The sequence below is a fragment of the Sebastes umbrosus genome, chromosome 10, assembly GCF_015220745.1.
Source record: "Sebastes umbrosus isolate fSebUmb1 chromosome 10, fSebUmb1.pri, whole genome shotgun sequence".
Taxonomy (NCBI): Eukaryota; Metazoa; Chordata; class Actinopteri; order Perciformes; family Sebastidae; genus Sebastes; species Sebastes umbrosus.
The window spans coordinates 33,722,293-33,741,591 of NC_051278.1; the positions used below are offsets into that span (position 1 = coordinate 33,722,293).

General features: G+C 42.7%; 1 protein-coding gene across 5 annotated transcripts in view; it reads left to right on the forward strand.

Moving 5' to 3' along the window:
- Positions 1–939: 939 nt before the first annotated feature.
- si:dkey-191g9.5 (rap1 GTPase-GDP dissociation stimulator 1) overlaps positions 940–19,299 on the forward strand; it is a 147,726-nt gene continuing 129,366 nt past the window's right edge. For 2 of the 5 annotated variants that reach the window (XM_037781479.1, XM_037781478.1), the window contains exons 1-6: positions 940–1,269; positions 12,045–12,149; positions 13,331–13,453; positions 14,592–14,717; positions 16,837–16,965; positions 18,691–18,816. In XM_037781479.1, the coding sequence (XP_037637407.1) occupies positions 1,257–1,269; positions 12,045–12,149; positions 13,331–13,453; positions 14,592–14,717; positions 16,837–16,965; positions 18,691–18,816 (622 nt within the window). In that variant the 5' untranslated portion in view covers positions 940–1,256. The remainder of the gene's footprint in view (positions 1,270–12,044; positions 12,150–13,330; positions 13,454–14,591; positions 14,718–16,836; positions 16,966–18,690; positions 18,817–19,299) is intronic. The other 3 variants (XM_037781477.1, XM_037781474.1, XM_037781476.1) reach the window with 3 other exon arrangements.

Consider the following 19,299-nt stretch of genomic DNA (forward strand, 5'->3'; position numbering starts at 1 on the left):
CATCACTGATACTGGGTAGTAGAGTGAAGAGCCATTTTCTGGTGGGTCTTCACCCAGGCTTTACGCAGGCTACTATGGGTAAGTCTTCATATTTTCAAAGGATGGATATGCTGATTATTGTGGGAACTGGGCTATGCCAATCTCCCATTCCTTGTTCCTCATTCATGAAGCCTCTCCACTGACAGTGTGATGGAGAGTGTTGTCCTGGGGGGGGGCTTCCTCTGCGCCCTCATCTCAGTTGAATTATCCAGCAGGCCTCCCCATGTGGCTGATACCCACAGCCAATCCAAGACCTGCCCCAGGTCCGAGACCTGCCCCTGTTCCGAGACCTGCCCTTGGTCCGAGACCTGCCCCAGGTCCATAACCTGCCCAAGGTCCATAACCTGCCCAAGGTCCGTGACCTGCCCCAGGTCCATAACCTGCCCAAGGTCCATAACCTGCCCCAGGTCCATAACCTGCCCAAGGTCCTTAACCTGCCCAAGGTCCATAACCTGCCCAAGGTCCTTAACCTGCCCAAGGTCCGTGACCTGCCCCAGGTCCATAACCTGCCCAAGGTCCATAACCTGCCCAAGGTCCATAACCTGCCCCAGGACCGAGACCTGCCCATGGCTCTGATTCAAGCAGGGGTACCTCCGTCAGGAACACTGCCTCATGGTGTATCGGCTCTTCTATATATTATTTAGACAAATCTGCCACCAAAATCTGCACTATTATTAATGATTTAGAATTCAAAAACATTTGAAAAAAATATTGTTTTTATTATTATAATTATTTGTTGGTTGTCACATGTTCTAATAGATGAGAGAGAGAGAGAGAGAGAAAGAGAGAGAGAGAGAGAGAGAGAGAGAGAGAAACAGCGAGGTGGGAAACATCCATGATGGGAACAGACAGCAAATGAGCAGAGAGAGAGAACGCAAGGCGAGTAACGGCAGGGAGGAGGAGGGGGGGAGAGAGAGAGAGAGAGAGAGAGTCAGATAATAGGATTGAGGGAGCGAGAGAGAGGAGGAGAGAGAAACAGAAAGGACAGAGTGAGAGACAGAGTCGGGGTACACCTGACCTAAGAAGGGAGGTAGCTCCCTCTGCTAGCCACACACTCACGACGTTTGCACAGACACCACGACACACACACACAGACACACACACTCGCGCACACACACACACACACACACACACACACACACACACACACACACACACACAGTGCTAACAGGCAGAGGCAGTGAGCCAGCCAGCAGAGAGCCTGTCGACCAGCAGCCATGACAGACACCGGTGAGTAGCTACATAGCAAACATCCCCTAGTGTGAGTATGTGTTGTGTGTGTGTGTGTGTGTGGTTTCATATGAGTGATGACGTATAATACCAGCTGTGGTTACGTGGTTTTAGTGTCACATTCCAAGGAATGTGAAAGTAATGTGGAATCTGTGTATGAGGACATTCTAGAGACAGCAGACAGAGAGACAGAGAGACAGACAGACAGAGAGACAGAGAGACAGGTAGGTATACTAGATAGATAGATAGATAGAATAGATAGATAGATAGATGGGTGGGTGGGTAGATAGATAGATAGATAGGTAGGTAGGTAGGTAGGTAGGTAGGTAGATAGGTAGGTAGGTAGGTAGGTAGGTAGATGAACTACATAAACAACATGAACTACAAGAAACCAGGCATGACATTGCACTACTATAGCACTACAGTAACCAGCAAAGTGGAAGGGAGAACACAACATTGACGAATATGAGGACTTTTCGCCTCTGATTGTATGTGAACTATAGACAATCTTGTATACACATTCTTCATTTCTTTGTTTTCTCACATTTTAAAAACCTTGAGGATTGGAGAGGAGGCTAGGTGGTGGTTGCTGGGGTGGTTGGTTGGGTGGTTTGGTTGGGTGGGTGGTAGGCTGGTTGGTTGGTTGGTTGGTTGGTTGGTTGGTAGGGTGGGTGGTTGGTAGGTTGGTTGGTGGGTTGGGTGGTTGTGTGGTTGGTTGGTTGGTTGGTTGGTTGGTAGGGTGGTTGGTTGGTTGGTTGGTTGGTTGGTTGGTTGGGTTGTTGATTGGTTGGGTTGTTGATTGGTTGGGTTGTTGATTTTTTGGTTGGTTGGTTGGTTGGTTGGTTGGTTGGTTGATTGGTTGATTGGTTGGATGGTTGATTGGGTGGTGTAATAAAATCCCATTTAAGAATACCAACAACCGCAGCCTCAAACATAACTAGGGCTGAACTTTAACTTAGTCAACACAGTAACTCCGGTAGACTAAAGTATCTCCTGCATGCAGCCAGTACAAAATGGTGAAAAATGGTTGCCTGATTCTGGCATTTCATTCAACTGTAATTATACTAAATAACATTTTAAGCAGCTTTCCAAAATACAATACTGTGAAACATTTATTTTCACTTTCAACATTTTAAACTAAGTCAGATGAAAGTTATGAATCTTCCAGCAGTCTCAAGGGAGGCGTCAGCAGAACATACTGTTCACATGAATCCTGAAAAGGAAGAACATACTGTTTATAACTTTACAGTACTAGCAAAACCAACAAAAGTGACATGTTATAGTACAGCTAACTGCAATTACCTGTCATTGCTTGCTTGTAGTGCTAGTGGAAGCCTGGCTGCTGATGCCAATGAGACTGCATATTAATATCAGACATGCTAATGGATAATGCTAGCCGGCATCATGTTTTAGCATCACAACAGTTAATTTAGCTAACTATTAAAACATAAGACAAACTGAAAAGACAACAGGATATTGGCACTGGTTCAGATGTGTGTAATAAAAAATCTTCTTACCCGAACATTAACAAAGATCTTACTGCTTACATGCATTTCTTTTTCTTTACTGAGCAAACAAGCCTATTGTTTGCTTGCTCCCCCACACATCACCATCAGATATTACAACTATTAAGTGGTGGACACGCTGCCCGCATGAGGCTCGCCTGGCGGCTGCGTGGCGTGTTGTTTTTTTTATTTCGGCGTCCATGTTAACAAGTTAGAGTGGACACACTGCCCGCATGAGATGCGCGGTCCTGACGCGCGTCAGACGCACGTCTATTTTATAGAATAGAAGGCGCGAGCCGCTCGCATCTCGGCTGCGTGTCCCAGCAGCAACAGACAGTGAAGGTGATCTATTTACAGTATATGGACATCATATCAGCTACATAATACAGTTTACATGTCTAGACATCTGTAGAATATGTCACAGACAGTGAAAGTGATCTAGTGACTGTATATTAACATCATACCAGCAAGACTTTACTACAGTTTCGAGGTCTATCTGTGGAATATGTTACGGAGATGAAAAAAAGTAAAGATAAGTAAACTTATTTTTAAATCAACACTTCCTGCTTTCATTTCAAAATAAAAGCCCTCAGGCGTTTTTTCTATAGACAGAATCCCTTCATTTGTTAACACGAGGCTTTTATTCTGAAATATGTGCCGGACAGTGATGTGGAACAAGCAGAGAGTTGGAAAGCATCATAAATGAATACAGTACGGAGTTTTAATTGTGGATTATTACTATTATTAACTAATTACCACACGTTTCTGAACCTTTCTCTGTCTAAAATAAATATAAATTATATTTATCATGAAGTTAAATGGCCATTAAAAGACAAACTCTATGCAGAAAGAAAGGGCTGACAGCAGCAGCAGAAACACAGCTGACAGGCAGCCGACATGCAGCCGACACGCAGCCAACAAGCGTCTAGTGTGAACACCAGACTCCTGCATCACGCAGCCACCACGCGACGCAGACGCCACGCGAGCCTCATGCGGGCAGTGTGTCCACGGCTTTAGGCTACAGTCAATGGAACAGTTGGCAGCTATGAGTCAACCTAGCATGAAGTAAGGTTTCAGAGGATGAGACACTGAAGAACAAATGTTACACTCAGTGTTGGAAATCAGATATTCAGATGTTTTTGTAGCCAACGCATTAATTTACAGTTTCACCAGAACTACTTAGAAGGTGTCCATTACCAGGAATTAATGGACACCGTGCAGCCAATCAGAATCGAGTATTCACCCAGACCATGGTATAAAAGGATATAGCATAGCCCTTCTCCCCAGTTGGACCAGTTGAATAGAACATGTTTTCTACAGGGGAGGGACTGACTCTGTTTCCATTTACCTCCAGAAACAATATCCACATGTTTTCCTCATTACACATAAAATATTTAGTTGTTATATTCATCGTGACAACCCGCGACAATGATTGTTCCTCATTCCTCATTTCTTTTAAAATATTTTGGTGGAAAAGTTGGCAGTAGGTACATTAAAACAGCATCGATTAAATGATAGTATTTCTTTCTTTTTAAAAAAAACAAAACACATCTGTTTATTGATTTTGAAGAGCGGTATAGAAATACAGCAAAACTAATCATAAAATGTGCAGGAAAAAAACAACTGTTAGTATTCCGGTGCTAAAAACATTACCCTTATGTACTGTTGATTCAATGTCATTTTATTCAACATATAAACTGACTGCTGTAAAGATATTGTTTTAAAGCCATATATCAACCTTTATGACCTATAACACAATGTTGAATGAACAACTTTTGCTTTCTGGGAAATAAGTTAGTGTTGGGAAGAGTTATCTTCAGAGACAAACACAGATATTCTCTAACATGCAAAACTTGTAAAATCATTGTTTCCAGATAGTAAAGCATGGGCTTATCTCTCTTGTTTTTGCATTGCATAAAATGTCAAATATGTTCTGCTCTTTTGATGCAAGGCTTGGAGTTGTTCCACCACCCGATGTAACACTCAGACCAGACAGTCCCAGGAACACTGAGCTGTTTGTCTCACTGTGCTGTTTAGCTGATGGAGGGACAGAAACTATTCAGTGGTTGTCACCATCCAACAACCAGCCTCCTCTGAAGCTGCTGCTGCTGCTGACTCTAATTAAAATGCGTCTCTTATCCAGATTGTATCTAGATATGATTCAAACCGCTTACATTTACACCTGCTATATGTGTCTCCGGTGTCTACATTGAGATCCGATGGAGATCTGATTGTTCTGTCCAGCTCAAACAACCCAATGTCACTTCCTCCTCTCATTTGCATAGCGGCCAGGTAGCCACTCTCCAACATTTGCGTTGCCACTGCTCCATCAATGGCTCGGTAGCGATATGAATTGCCAAGTTTCTCTTGTTTAGGCTACTTCCGTCAGACCAAAATGAAAGCAGACAATCTGTCTTGTCTTTACTTCGTCCACAAATGTTTTGAATAGAAAGCTTTCCTTTCTGCTTCTTACTAGTACCTTAGCTCGCTAACTGGCTTAATGGCTGGCTTCCTCGCTGGTTTGGAACATTCACACGCAATTACGTGTTTCCCGCCCACGTAGTAGTTGTATGTGGATTGGAAACGCCATTGCATTTACACTTGTGTTCAATGTGGTTACAATGCATCCCTGACCAGCTCCGGAGGTGGTTTAGTCAGTCGGATCACAATCCGTCCTCGATGTTTTTTGGGTGCATTTACACGTGCACTTTCATGCAGTCAAACACTATCTGATAGCAACCTGACCACCCAGACGTGTTTTAATGCCAGGTGTAATGGGGTCTAATTTGTCAACTACGCCCCAAAATTATGGAACGCACTACCCATAAATATTAGGGAAGCAAACACGCTAGACATTTTCAAAAGACATCTTAAAAAAAAAAAAATCTTTTTACCAGAGCATTTTCTCTGTAACTTGCACTACGAATTTTATCCTGCACTATTTATATTTTACTATTTCTACTGTTCTAAAATGTTTTATTACTTCTATCATGATTTTGTTGACTCCATGCACTGCTCTTGCTGCTTGTTTTTTATTGATTTTATGTAAAGCACTTTGAACTGCAACTCCTGTATGAAATGTGCTATATAAATAAAGTCTTACTTACTTTACTTACTTGCTAACTGCTAATCTGAGGCATGAACCTCATAGGCAGCATCATCAATGTAAAGCTTTAAAACTGATCATATAGGTGGATCAACAGCTCTCTGACACATTCTAAGTACCACTAAACATCATAATGATGGCTGATGGGATTTATGGCTGGACTGGACTTGGATTAGTTTGTGCAAGTGTCCCTGATATTGTGTCCAGCTCCTGCATATGTTAATGTAAGTACATGAGTAACCCTCTCACCAAAGGCTCGTGATATGAGGAACACTTTACACATGTCATTGTAAAATACACCGGTCTCCGGTAAACTATGACTCTCACTCCCTTTAATATCTAATGAGAGGCTAAGGGAATGATCCTGTTATTATTAACAACATAATCAGAAAAATATGAAGAAACTTATTCAGTCACACAGCTTATAATGAGAAATAACAGCACACACACACAGTATCTCAGCTTCAACCTGAAATTAACTGAATGCAGTTATTTCACATATAAAACACAGGACCACACAATATGAAAAATAAAATGGAAACTAAACAGAAAGACCCGGGGAGTTTAATTTTAAATCTGTGTTAACCTGAGTGCACTCTTTGTTCTAGTTGGTTCTTTAAGCAAGCTTGCATTAAGATTCCTAACGTTGGAGCTCATGAAGAAACAAAAAGCAGTGATGTTACCTCCTCCTGTAGAGTGAAAGCTGCTCCTACCGCGTCCGTACAAATCACCTGTCCTTCGGTCTGCAGCAGCTATGAAGAGCAGGAACACCAGTCTCACTGGTAGAGAACCTCAGAGCTGAACAAACGTCTGCGACGACCTCTGGTTCTTCTCCATCTCTGACAAACTCACACATGTCCGAGTGAGTTGACCAGCGAAGCAGTTCACTGTATACCGTATACTATACGGTATACGGTATAGTATACGGTATACAGTATACAGTTTATAGTATACGGTATACAGTATACTATGCATGAAAGTCTACACAGTGTAACACAAATATGATGTTGTATGTAGTATGTATGTCATAAATTAAATGTACTTGATTTCGGACCCCAGGAAGACTAGATAGTGCCATTGGTATCAGCTAATGGGGATCCTTTTTAAATGAATAAATAAATACGGTATACGGTATAGTATACCGTATTCTATAAACTGTATACTATAAACTGTATACGGTATAGTATACCGTATTCTATACCGTATACCGTATACCTTATTTATTTATTCATTTAAAAAGGATCCCCATTAGCTGATACCAATGGCACTAGCTAGTCTTCCTGGGGTCCGAAATCAAGTACATTTCATTTATGACATACATACTACATACAACATCATATTTGTGTTACACTAATAACATTCAAATTTTCCAAACAAATTCACATTCATACACATCTTCCACAACCATTTAGCCTGAAGTCCCATCATCAGGGAAAAGGAAAAAAAAAAACATACATGACCAACACTGGACTATTGATCAGCTGCTCCATTAATGTGTTCTTAGATGGTACTTGAATGAGGATTTGTTAGAGGACTGACGAATGTAAAGAGGGCAGCTATTCCAATGATTGATGGCACGATAAATGACCGTCTTTTTTAAGGCATTAGATTTTGGGTGAGGTAACATGATTTGGCCATCACCCGCTGTTCTAGGGAAATGACTGTGAACGTCCCTGCATTTGGTAATTTGACTGTATAGAAATTCGGGTTTAGTAGAATAAATGCTGTTACTAAAGAATGTCGCTGTGCTTAAGGCGAGTCTTTTCTCTACTGGTAACCATGACAGTTTATGATGCATGCTGTCTGTGTTTGTTCTCATGGGGCAGTCTAAGACTTGTCTTGCAGCTCTGTTTTGGGCAATTTGTAGTTTCCGCAGTACACCATACAGGTGAGCAATAATCCAGGTTGCTTAAACTTAAAGGGACTATTTGTAACTTTCAGAAATGCTTGTTAACAGCGACACCTGTGGCCTTGAAATCAACGAACGTTAGCGTTGGGCTTGCGCTTGCGCGCTCTAAATAGACATGAAGGAGCATCGCTCAACACAGTGAGGTGACACACGTCATCTAAAACCACAGTATCACTCTATATTTCAGCTGCTTGGCAGTAATGTTAGCTGACCAGACCAAGGTCTCTCCATGAATCACTGCTGATCCTAGTGTTGGCTTTTCCTGCCTCAGCGCAGGCTGAGGCAGTGGGGCTCCTCAACGAGTTACGTTATCGCCTCCTGACCGCAGCTGGCAGCCGAAGACACCGGCACCCGGTCGGTAATGAGATGATAACGTAACTCGTTGAGGAACCCCGTCACTTCACAAGACACGGGAAACCTCTGTTGGTCTGGAGGAGCTGCAGCATTTATTTCTGCACAAACGTCCCCTGTACATTCACTAGATATTCTCAGAGCTAAACTAACTCTTCTGCAGTGTGGAGTGAGCGCGCGTTCACGTCTAGAGGTGGAGCGAGACAGCGAGAACTTGCGCTCTGTCTGAGTGCAGGCAAGCAGGCAGAGGAGACGAGGCTCCGGCCACACGCGAGCGTGCATATGTGAGCGCGCATGTGTCCCAACCCGGTACATTTATACGCTTAAAAAGTTACAAACAGTCCCTTTTAAAGATTTAACTACTTGTCCCAGAATGTGTGCTGGAACAACACAATGTGCTCTACCCATGACAATTGACTGTCTATAGTTAGTCCCAGTAATGTGACCTTATCCACCTGCTGTATAGGTTAACTGTCCAAGTAGAGATTCAGTGTGGGCAAAGATGAAAGTTTATGACTAGATCCCAGAATAATGGATTTGGTTTTTGAGATATTTAGTACCAACTTGTTTTTTTTTTGTCCAATGAAACACCAAGTTTAGGTCTGACGATAGAACTTGGTCTAGTTCTCCGCTTGTATTTGCTGCGTAATACAGTGTGGAATCATCGGTAGACATTTGTATACTCGCTTTATGCAAAACAGATGGCAAGTCTGTGTACTAAACTGTCTACTGTATACGGTATACCGTATAACATACGGTATACCGTATACGTTATACAGTATACGGTATACGGTATACCATACGGTATACCGTATACCGTATACCGTATACCGTATACCATACAGTATACAGTATACTGTATACTGTATAAAACACCACGGAAACGTATCTGGTCTATCTGGACCCTCACACCTGTGTGTCTCTGCTCTATGCCAATTCCTCTCTGTCTTTCTCTCTTGATTACCCAGAGTTCACCAGGTCATTCATTCTCTAAAATAAATAAAGTAGTGATCCAGCCTGTTGGAAACATGTTGAAAACATACAACTGTAAATGACTAAACCACTGTCTGAACAGAGTGATATATATTCCTATTACTAATGCACTAAACATTTCAATATATACAGTGCACCTTAACAGAATAAGAGTTATGCATCTTATCAATAACTGGCAGTAACTCACATATCTGAGATGACAGAATATAAATGAGGTTATTACACATTATGTATGTTTGTATATGTGGAGTTGAGGCATCTGTAATCAGCAGCGTGGGGATTCCCTCACTGCTCTCTGTGGGACGGATCAGTTAGCTGGTCGCCTGCTCTCTTCTCTCTTGTCACACACACACAGAAGGAGGTTAGATCCTGACGTAGCATGTTGTATATCAGCCTGATACCCCCCCGCCACCCTCTCCACTCAGGCTATTTTCATTCGACTTACAAGGGATTAGTTTAGGTGATTACCATCTGCAGGTCTCTCCTCACTGTGTGTGTGTGTGTGTATGTGTGTATGTGCGTGTGCGTTTGTGTGCGTGCGTGTGCGTGTGTGTGTGTGTGTGTGTGCGTATGTGTGTGTGTGTGTGTGTAATGCATTATATTATATTATTTGTGCATTTGTTGAAGTAGCTCCTAAAGTTTGTGCCTGAGCTTTATTCCACGCCAGCAGTGGAAGACATATCCTAGATGTCTCAGGTTAAATGACCCTAAAGGGACCAAAGGAACTGATCAGTTTATTCAACCTCATCACCGCACCGGAACGTCAATACTGGATAGTTCTACAGGACCCTGGATTACATTCATTGACAACATTATTCATTCCTTCTATTTCTGCCCATGGAAACTAGAGTATTGGTTAAAGAACGATCATGGTTATGAATAAATGATGGTTAAGGTGTGGGAAGGAGAAGGAGATTGTGGATAGGGATACTCTTAATGAGAGGCAAGTCTGTGACAGAGGCCTGAAAATGAGCTGCATTCCCATCCACCACAACGACCTCCATACCTGGAACACGTAATATGCTGTTAAGAGGTCGTGGTAGTTTCACGTATGTTTGTGAGATCACGTTGCTCTCTGCCTCGTGGCATTAAGGGCACACTACTACCTGTATAGACGCTGAATGAGGTCATATGTGGCCCAGACCACCTCTGAATGTGGTCTGAAAGATCCGATCTCAGTGTGTCCTCAATGCGTCTTGAGTGTGTTCACACCTGTACTTAGAGCTGTCCACTTGTGATCGGATCACTGAGGACGCATGTTAATACCAGGTGTGAACAGGGCTTTAGAAAAGGCGAATCAGATTGAGCACACAGGACTCATAAATCAATGAATCAGTGAAGGCAGTGATTCTAGCGATTCTGGCTATCAAAATAAATTCATCAATTAATGAACTATAGAAATGATATTCAAAGAACCTAAAAAAACAGATGGTTGCACTACCGTTTTTTGCTGGACACACACGAGGTGAACGATCCAGCTCCGCTGGGATGCACAGATGCTTTGAGTCAGGCGACCGACCCGCCATGTTGCTCATGCCTGGTTTGCTCGTTTGGGCGCTGTCTTTAGTTCAGATATAAATGTAACATTGGTCCTGAAAGTGCTGCTAGTGGAAAGAGCATGAGCTCATAAAAGTCCAAAGGGTTCAATAACTTTGTAGCATTTCATATATTTGCCTTTATGACACAGTTACACAACGTAACCTTTGGTAAGCCAACATTAATAGTAGTAATAGTCTTTTTGTGCACTTGCATCATCATCATCATCATCATCATCATCATCATCATCAGGTGTTGTGTTGGAGCTGTTTAGAATATGGTTTCTCTCTTTAGGGCCATCTAGTGGTTGTTTCTGGTGTTGCATGTGGTTTAGTGATTGGACTTCCTGTGTAGCATAGAGGAAGAGTTTTCAGACAGGAAGTCTAAGTGGTCATGTGTGAAGATAGTCTTCAGCCACCCTTTTGTTTCAGTGACTTTATTGTTAATCATTATATTACCACTTTAGTGCTATAGATGAATAATTGTTTGGTCATTTGTTCCACTTTTCTAATATTGTGTTACCATGTGACTACCTGCTTATTGTTCATGTACTACCTGCTTTCCTGCCAGTGTATTCCTGTGATTTTACGTACCTTTGTTTTTACTTTACCTTTTTTCCGTTTCTTCAGATTAAACAACAACTTGCGCCTGCTCCTTGGAGAGATGTTCTGAAGAGGAGTTTAGCTAGCTGTGAAAACTCAGTATAGGCTCAGTAGGAGGACACTGGGGAATAACAGTATAGGTATACACAGTATATACAGTATAGTATCCATGGAGATATTGGAGAGGTTTCAATGTGGATCTGTCAGGATGAATTCAGCCTCTCTTCATCTCCAGCACCAACAAAAACATGTTCCAGTGTTTTAATGAAACACAATATGGTGTTGTTGACAGATGGCATACGCAGACCACAATATTTAATAAGAAACGGAGGGTTGGAAATAGAGCAGGCTTTGTATTATAATGCGTTGAAAGGCTCTGATCGGCCCTGATACACATCCTACATGTTGGTGTGGACATAAACTTTAGTGACAAAAAAAAAAGACATCACAACTAACCCTAACCCCATTTCAGCCCAGCACAGAGTGATTGACTTTTGCTGAAAAAACACAAAAGACATAGGAAAGAGAAGAGATATGTTAATCTACTAGTCTGTAGTTTTAAGGGTTTATTAATGCCAGCAGCAGTGAACAAAGTGATCTGCTGGTAGCACAACTGGACAATAATGGATCCCACCAGAGTAACGGCAGAACCACAATGTTGGGTTTAGGCCAAGAAGAGTATATTTATAGAGTATAAGAATGCTTATGTAAGGAGAAGGATGACTTCTGAAGCTGGCGGATTGTTAACTGCTGAATGTTTGTGTGTGTTGCAGACTCTCTGAGCGAAGCACTGAAGGCCATCAGTGTGAGTACGGAGCTCATTGAAGAGGAGCTCAAGCCTCATTTGGACACAGTGCTGGCTGCTCTTTTAGAAAAGAGTAAGTCTTGTAACGCACCTGTACACACACACACACACACACACACACACATCCATGAGTCTAACCCGTGCCGTACACTGTCCGGATATGTTCTAATCTCTACAGTTCCTGTAGTTTATTCCATCCTGCCAGCACCATAGATCTGTAGTCCTGGTTGTGTTGCTGAGTTGTGTACCTCCGGTGGGTGGGAGGGTACTGTTCACATGCACATGCATACATGAATACGCCCACCTATGTACAAAAATATACTCAATACATTACAATTCATACAGAGAAAATTTGGCCTGGGACAACAAAGCAAAAGTAAAATGAATTACCTTTACAATGTTTTTTAAATTGCTCTCCACTGAGGAATGATAACAGAGCTGACACATTTGACAGGCAGTGTCATGCACCCTTTAAATCTGTTCTTGTACTGGTATAGCCTTACAGATCACAGTGACCTCTCAAAGCACCCTGGCACTTTTTCAGGCATGTGACCTACATGTAAACCATCACATCACATATTTTTAACAAGGTGCGTTTTACATTAGCCTGAATTTTGTGTGCATATTGACTATTTGGTGTAAGGGTGGCACAGTTTGCCTGTTAGACTGTCACATGGTGTATGTTGGGTGAAAGTGAAAGTCTGATGGTGGCAGTAGAGAAAAGGTCAGGGAGACACCACTAAACATCTGTGACAGTGTCTTTTTGAATGAGACCACTCGGAGTCATCACATACTTATTGAGTCAAAGTCACATCAGGTGTCTCATATAACATAACTCATTTATCGGGGCATCCAGCAGGCTCATTACTATACAGAAACATTCATGTGCTTTGCATCGACCATTTGTGGTCGATTTGCAAATGTGGGCGTGTAGAGGGCAGGATATGAGGTTGATCCATGTGAGGACAATTCCAAGTTGATTTGTGATTTATAAAAGGAAATTGCGCACTGACAGGCGTACGCATGGTTTGATAAATCACAATATTTTTGCCGTACGTTCATTTCCTCATTTGTACGTCTAGTACAAACATTTAGTGTGGATCCTATACAGGTTTTATAAATGAGACCCCTGGGCTTTACTGTGTAAACTACAAACTAGTAGCCAAAACTAACTTTGCATATTTCTAGAATATGCTGTCTTTTGATAGCCTGTCATTGTTTTCACTCTGAACAAATTAATTTGTGTGTCCACAGAGAAGGATGCTGCTGTTGAGATCACCAGAAGTGGGATTCTACCGACCCTGGCTCAGGCCTTACGGAGCAAAAGCAGCCTGAGCTGCCAGGTGGCTCTGGTGGTGGCAGAGATGGCAAGAGAAGGTATACTGCTACTGTGGTTATCACTTGTTTTGTTCTTGGATAATATAAAACAAGATATTGATTATATTTGATATACAAGATTTGCCGGCTGCACGGTGGTGCAGTGGTTAGCTCTGTTGCCTCACAGCAAGAGAGGGTCGCAGGTTCAAACCCCGCTCGGGGCCCTTCTGTGTGGTGTTAGCATGTTCTCCCAGTGTTTGCATGTTCTCACCGTGTTAGTGTGGGTTTTCTCCAGGTGCTCAGGTTTCCTCCCACAGTCCAAAGACATGCAGGTTAGGTTCATTGTTGACTCTAAATGTCCCATAGGTGTGAATGTGAGTGTGAATGGTTGTCTGTCTATGTGTCGGCCCTGTGATAGTCTGGAGACCTGTCCAGGGTGTACCCCTGCCTTCACCCAATGTCAGCTGGGATCGGCTCCAGCCCCTACAGGCCTACTGGCCTACAGGTCCTAGAGGACGGTACGGTAGATTGCAGCGGAGTGAATGATACGCTGCAGTCTGCCCTTGTCCTTGGCTGTAGCTGCAGCGTACAGATGGAGATGAGGATGGACTCATCTTCTGTCTTCTTTTGCCAGCTGTCCTTCCTACATTTGACAGCTTCAACTGCTACTATTAGACTGGATTATGTGTTTAACTTCTTTGTATTTGTCTAATATTATAGTTTGATCTTGGTTTGTAAAATGTGCTGCTCTCAGGGGAATGGTAAACAGGTGAGCAGGTGGGCGGGGAAGGTTAGGTGATGGAGCGGGGTTACTGCTGGGCAGGAGGGAGTGGCTGGGTGGAAAAGTCTGAGGACATCTGGTGGACGTAGGGAATGAATGGCAGTGAAGGAGCATGTGACTGAATGATGGTCAGAGAGGCAGAATGAACAGAAGTGAGGAAATCATTGTGACACATATTTCCATTATTTCTGAGGACTTTCCATCCACGCTGCTAAAAATATTGTTTCTTCTTCGTCCCTTGACTAACTTTTCCACAAGGTTCATGGTGCCGTTGTGATACACTGGCAAGAAGCCACACTCTGAATATATGTCTGTAAAATGACGAGCTGGGTGTGGTCTCACATACAACACAGATTCAAGGGACTTTCTTTAAGGGGGCATTAAAGAGGTTAAAGGTTCTCCTTGTGTGTGTTGTAGCTGCAGTCAGGGAGCCGTGCATTGAGGCAGACCTGGTGAAGGTGCTGGTTCCCCATCTGAACTGCAATAACCAGGAGATGCTGCTGAACACCGGCAGGGCCATTGGACGCATCTGCTTTGACAACTGTGAGTTGGTGTGACACCGCTGGCTCAGTCAGCGGGTTCACCGATGATGAACGGTGTTCTTTTCAACGTTACAGAGACATGCAGCATGTCTTCAGGTTTGAATAGGTATTAATTACGTATATGGCTTATGGTTCTCTAATGTAAAATGATCTTTAATTATGACTCAGTTAAATGTGGTGATTTGTATTTATTTATCATTAGTTACCATCTCATAATTACAGCAAACCTGTGAGAGCAAGAAGTGAAATAATGACTTTAAAGCTACAGTTGGTAACTTTAATAAAAATGACTTTTTATCATATTTGGTCAAACTGTCACAGTATCCTGACAGGAGTACATGAGGAATATAATCTGTGAATAAATCAGGTTCTTCTGCCTCCTCCTAGTACTCCTAATGACAGAGCTGAGGAGTCTCTAAGCAGCTGTCAATCACTGCTCCTGAACTCCGACCAACAGTCAAACTAGGCAGCGCTGATCAAACATAAATCAATATTCTGTTACTGTAATGTCTATTTCTCTCCTCAGATGTTCTCAGAAACATCTTGTAGTGTATTGTTTAGCTGTAAAATGAGAAAGTTTGTGACCCGGCCGCCATGTTGAGAACAGTCTAGCCAAAACCAAGCACCGCCCACCGGCCGGAGAAAACCATTCTCATTTTACAGCTAAACAGTACACTAAAGTAGTCAGGTCAATTTTATTTGTATAGCCCAAAATCACAAATCACAAATGTGCCTCAGGGGGCTTTACAATCTGTACAGGATACGACACCCTCCGTCCTTTACAGTACCACCCTCTCATCGGATAAGGAAAAACTGAACCAAAAAAAAACCTTTTAACAGGGAAAAAAAATGTTAGAAACCTCAAGAAGAGCAACAGAGGAGGGATCCCCCTTCCAGGATGGAAAGACGTGCAATAGATGTCGTGTGTACAGAGTAACAACATCATGAACATACAACATAGACAATCCATATGACAAAAATTAATATTTATAATGTGAACATATGTGAGAGGGTGGATCCAGGAGGATGTCGAGCAGCTTTCTGGTGTCGCCAAACAGATAGAGCCAGAGCAACACAACCTCCTCTCCACACCAGATAGATAGAGCCAGAGCAACACAACCTCCTCTCCACGCCAGATAGATAGAGCCAGAGCAACACGACCTCCTCTCCACACCAGATAGATAGAGCCAGAGCAACACAACCTCCTCTCCACGCCAAATAGATAGAGCCAGAGCAACATGACCATCTCTTCACACCAGATAGATAGAGCCAGAGCAACACGACCTCCTCTCCACACCAGATAGATAGAGCCAGAGCAACACAACCTCCTCTCCACGCCAGATAGATAGAGCCAGAGCAACACGACCTCCTCTCCACACCAGATAGATAGAGCCAGAGCAACACAACCTCCTCTCCACACCAAATAGATAGAGCCAGAGCAACACGACCATCTCTTCACGCCAGATAGATAGAGCCAGAGCAACAAGACCTCCTCTCCACGCCAGATAGGTAGAGCCAGAGCAACACAACCTCCTCTCCACGCCAGATAGATAGAGCCAGAACAACACAGCCTCCTCTCCACACCAGATAGATAGAGCCAGAGCAACACAACCTCCTCTCCACGCCAGATCAATAGAGCCAGAGCAACACAGCCTCCTCTCCATGCCAGATAGATAGAGCCAGAGCAACACAACCTCCTCTCCACGCCAGATAGATAGAGCCAGAGCAACACAACCTCCTCTCCACGCCAGATAGATAGAGCCAGAGCAACACAACCTCCTCTCCACGCCAGATAGATAGAGCCAGAGCAACAAGACCTCCTCTCCACGCCAGATAGATAGAGCAAGAGCAACACGATCATCTCTTCACGCCAGATAGAAGTATGTTTCTTCAGGCGCATTGGAATCTTGCAGATGTCATCAGGAGCACTAGGAGGAGGCAGAGGAACCTGATTTATTCACAGATTTTCTGTCTCATCTACTACTGTCAGGATTTAGTGACAGTTTGAGCAAATATGACAAAACAATGTGTCCATATCTGTCACTTTAACCCTAATGTCTCTCTCTCTCTCTCTCTCTCTCTCTCTCTCTCTCGCTCTCTCTCTCTGACCTTCCTCTCAGCATACCAACAGGACCAGTTAGTCCAGAGTGGAGTGATCCCCAGACTGGTGTCCATAATAAGGGAGTATCCAGAGAACGACCCTCTGGTCAACGTCTGCCTGCTGGCTCTCTGTAACCTCGCTGACATGGGTGATTATTTAGTATTTCTATTTATTTTAGTAAATCATTATGAATTAGCTGTGATTTGAATCACATTGTCTCCGTATTTAAACATGTCCCTCACATCTATTGGGTCATCTCTGTGATGTGTTCACATCTTCTCCATGTCATCATATGAAACACACTCAAGTACATGGGCACAAACACACACTGTTTGTGTGCAGTGCCATGAGAAGTCAGTGGGAAGAACCAACAAACAAATACATTTCAGTCAGGACCACTTTAGTCAAAGAAACTTATTTCCATTTGCAGTAATATCTACAGTATATTTGGCGGTATGGCTCTGCTTTGGGACCTCCCTGCCCATCCACGTGCATACGTGGATCCACATGCCTACGTGATAGCATAAGGCAAGGAGAGCACACCTCCTTGCCCTTCCATGTGCATACATGGAAAGCCAAAGGCAGGGAGAGCAGCAGCAAAGACCCCCCTGGGTGCAGAACAGAACCGGCATCAATGACAACAGAAATGACATTGATTAAGTCAGACACAGTATTAAAAGGAGGTGGTGGGGTGGAGGTGGGTTGCGAGCGGCTTGCAGAGGAAGCAGCAAAGGTAGGCAGGCTGAAGCAGCTTAAATAAGGTGCCCTATATGAAATTTGCTAATGAATGCATAGAGGGGAATCAGCTGATCCGTCAGCTGATGCATCAGCTGATTGGGCTGGCTTAAGATCGGCTGCTATCAGCTGATAGCTGTCATATGAGCAGAGCTTGACATCATGGCCTACCTGAACTAACGCTACGCTCGATATCTGACTTAAGTCCGTAAAAACAATGAGCCAGAGGTTATACAGTGATGTCACCAGGACAAAGGAATTAAAGGGAGGCCAGGACTGTGATATGTTTTAAAAGGGGACACTACAGACGAAGAGGGTAAAAAGTTGAGCTGATATCACCATAAAACTTCCCCACTTGATCACTTACATTAAGACAATTATTTTTTGTATAACAAGTTTTCTGTAATTGTAAGTTTAAATGAGGCATTATCTCACTGAATGTGTGTTAATCTGCGTACATTTCCAGAATATAAATGTGAACATTTGATGAAGCCAGGTTAAACATTATTGTTTCATTTTGTTGACATATTACAGTCAAAAGGTTTTCACAGAGGGAACTTTACTGTCAACATCAAGCAATGTTTTTAGGATTAAGATATTATATAAATGAATGATTATGAACAAACCCCTCTGTATAAACCCTCAGACTATAGATAGGAGTGAAACAAGAAAGTCTGGTGCATGTTGGTGCTACTGAAGTGGAGATTTCTGTCTCAGAGTCTGAGAGAAAACAGCGTTTAAAGAGATGGATTGTATCAGCAAATGAATCATTATATAATGCAAATCTTTGGTGAATTTAGGAGAAATCTACACAAATAGAAAAAGTAGTAAAATAAACAGCATGTACAGTAAATGTGTATTTTGGATGTTTTCTTTCCACTAGTCTGAAAAAAGAAGAAGAAAGAAGAAGACATGTTATGGAAGCAAAATAACCCAAAATCCCCAAAATTGACCAGTGCATGAAAAAAGGATGTTTTTGTCTTTAGTGTCTCCCCTTGAATGAAACCCTTATTAAGCTGAGCGGTAAATTCACCATTTCATAAAGCTGCTGTGTTAAATCAGTTGTATATCTCAGATGTATGATAGTCAGGATAGTCACCCCCACACTGTCTAAAGTTATAGACGCCTATGTTTGCAGACTCTGCGCGGGATGCCCTGGCAGAGCTGGATGTGGCAGCTGTACTGACCTTTCAGCTGAAACGGGCGCCTGATGCCGAACGCCGACATGTCATTCTGGAAATACTGGGCTCACTGGGCGAGAGCGGTAAGACCTGCAGGGGGTTTCAGGAAAGAGGCTAGTAAAGGGAAGACTTAGAGGAAACTTACATCCATTTTAAATAAGGATAAATAAAGTCAGGCTTTGTCATGAGCCATTAGAGATTTGGACCTCAGCCAGACAACGGTGAAGCGTGCTGATGTTTCCAGAAGCCTTTTATTTATGTTCAGTCGACAGCCATATTTTGAACACAAATTGAATTTGCTTTCTGTAATATCCTTACTTCAGATAACACCTTTCTTCCTTAAACACCGTAAGAGCTAAAGGACAGATAAATAAAATAAAAAGAGCTCTTACAAAAATATAACCATTACAAACCTTATCCATATACTGTATTTGCCATACATATTAGCCTTAATTAAACATTAAGCCTAATATGCGCCCATGAAAAGTTAGAAGGCTAGCATTACAGCGATGTCAGTGAAAAGCTGATGTTAGCAAGATTGTCAAAATGACAACACAAATAAACAC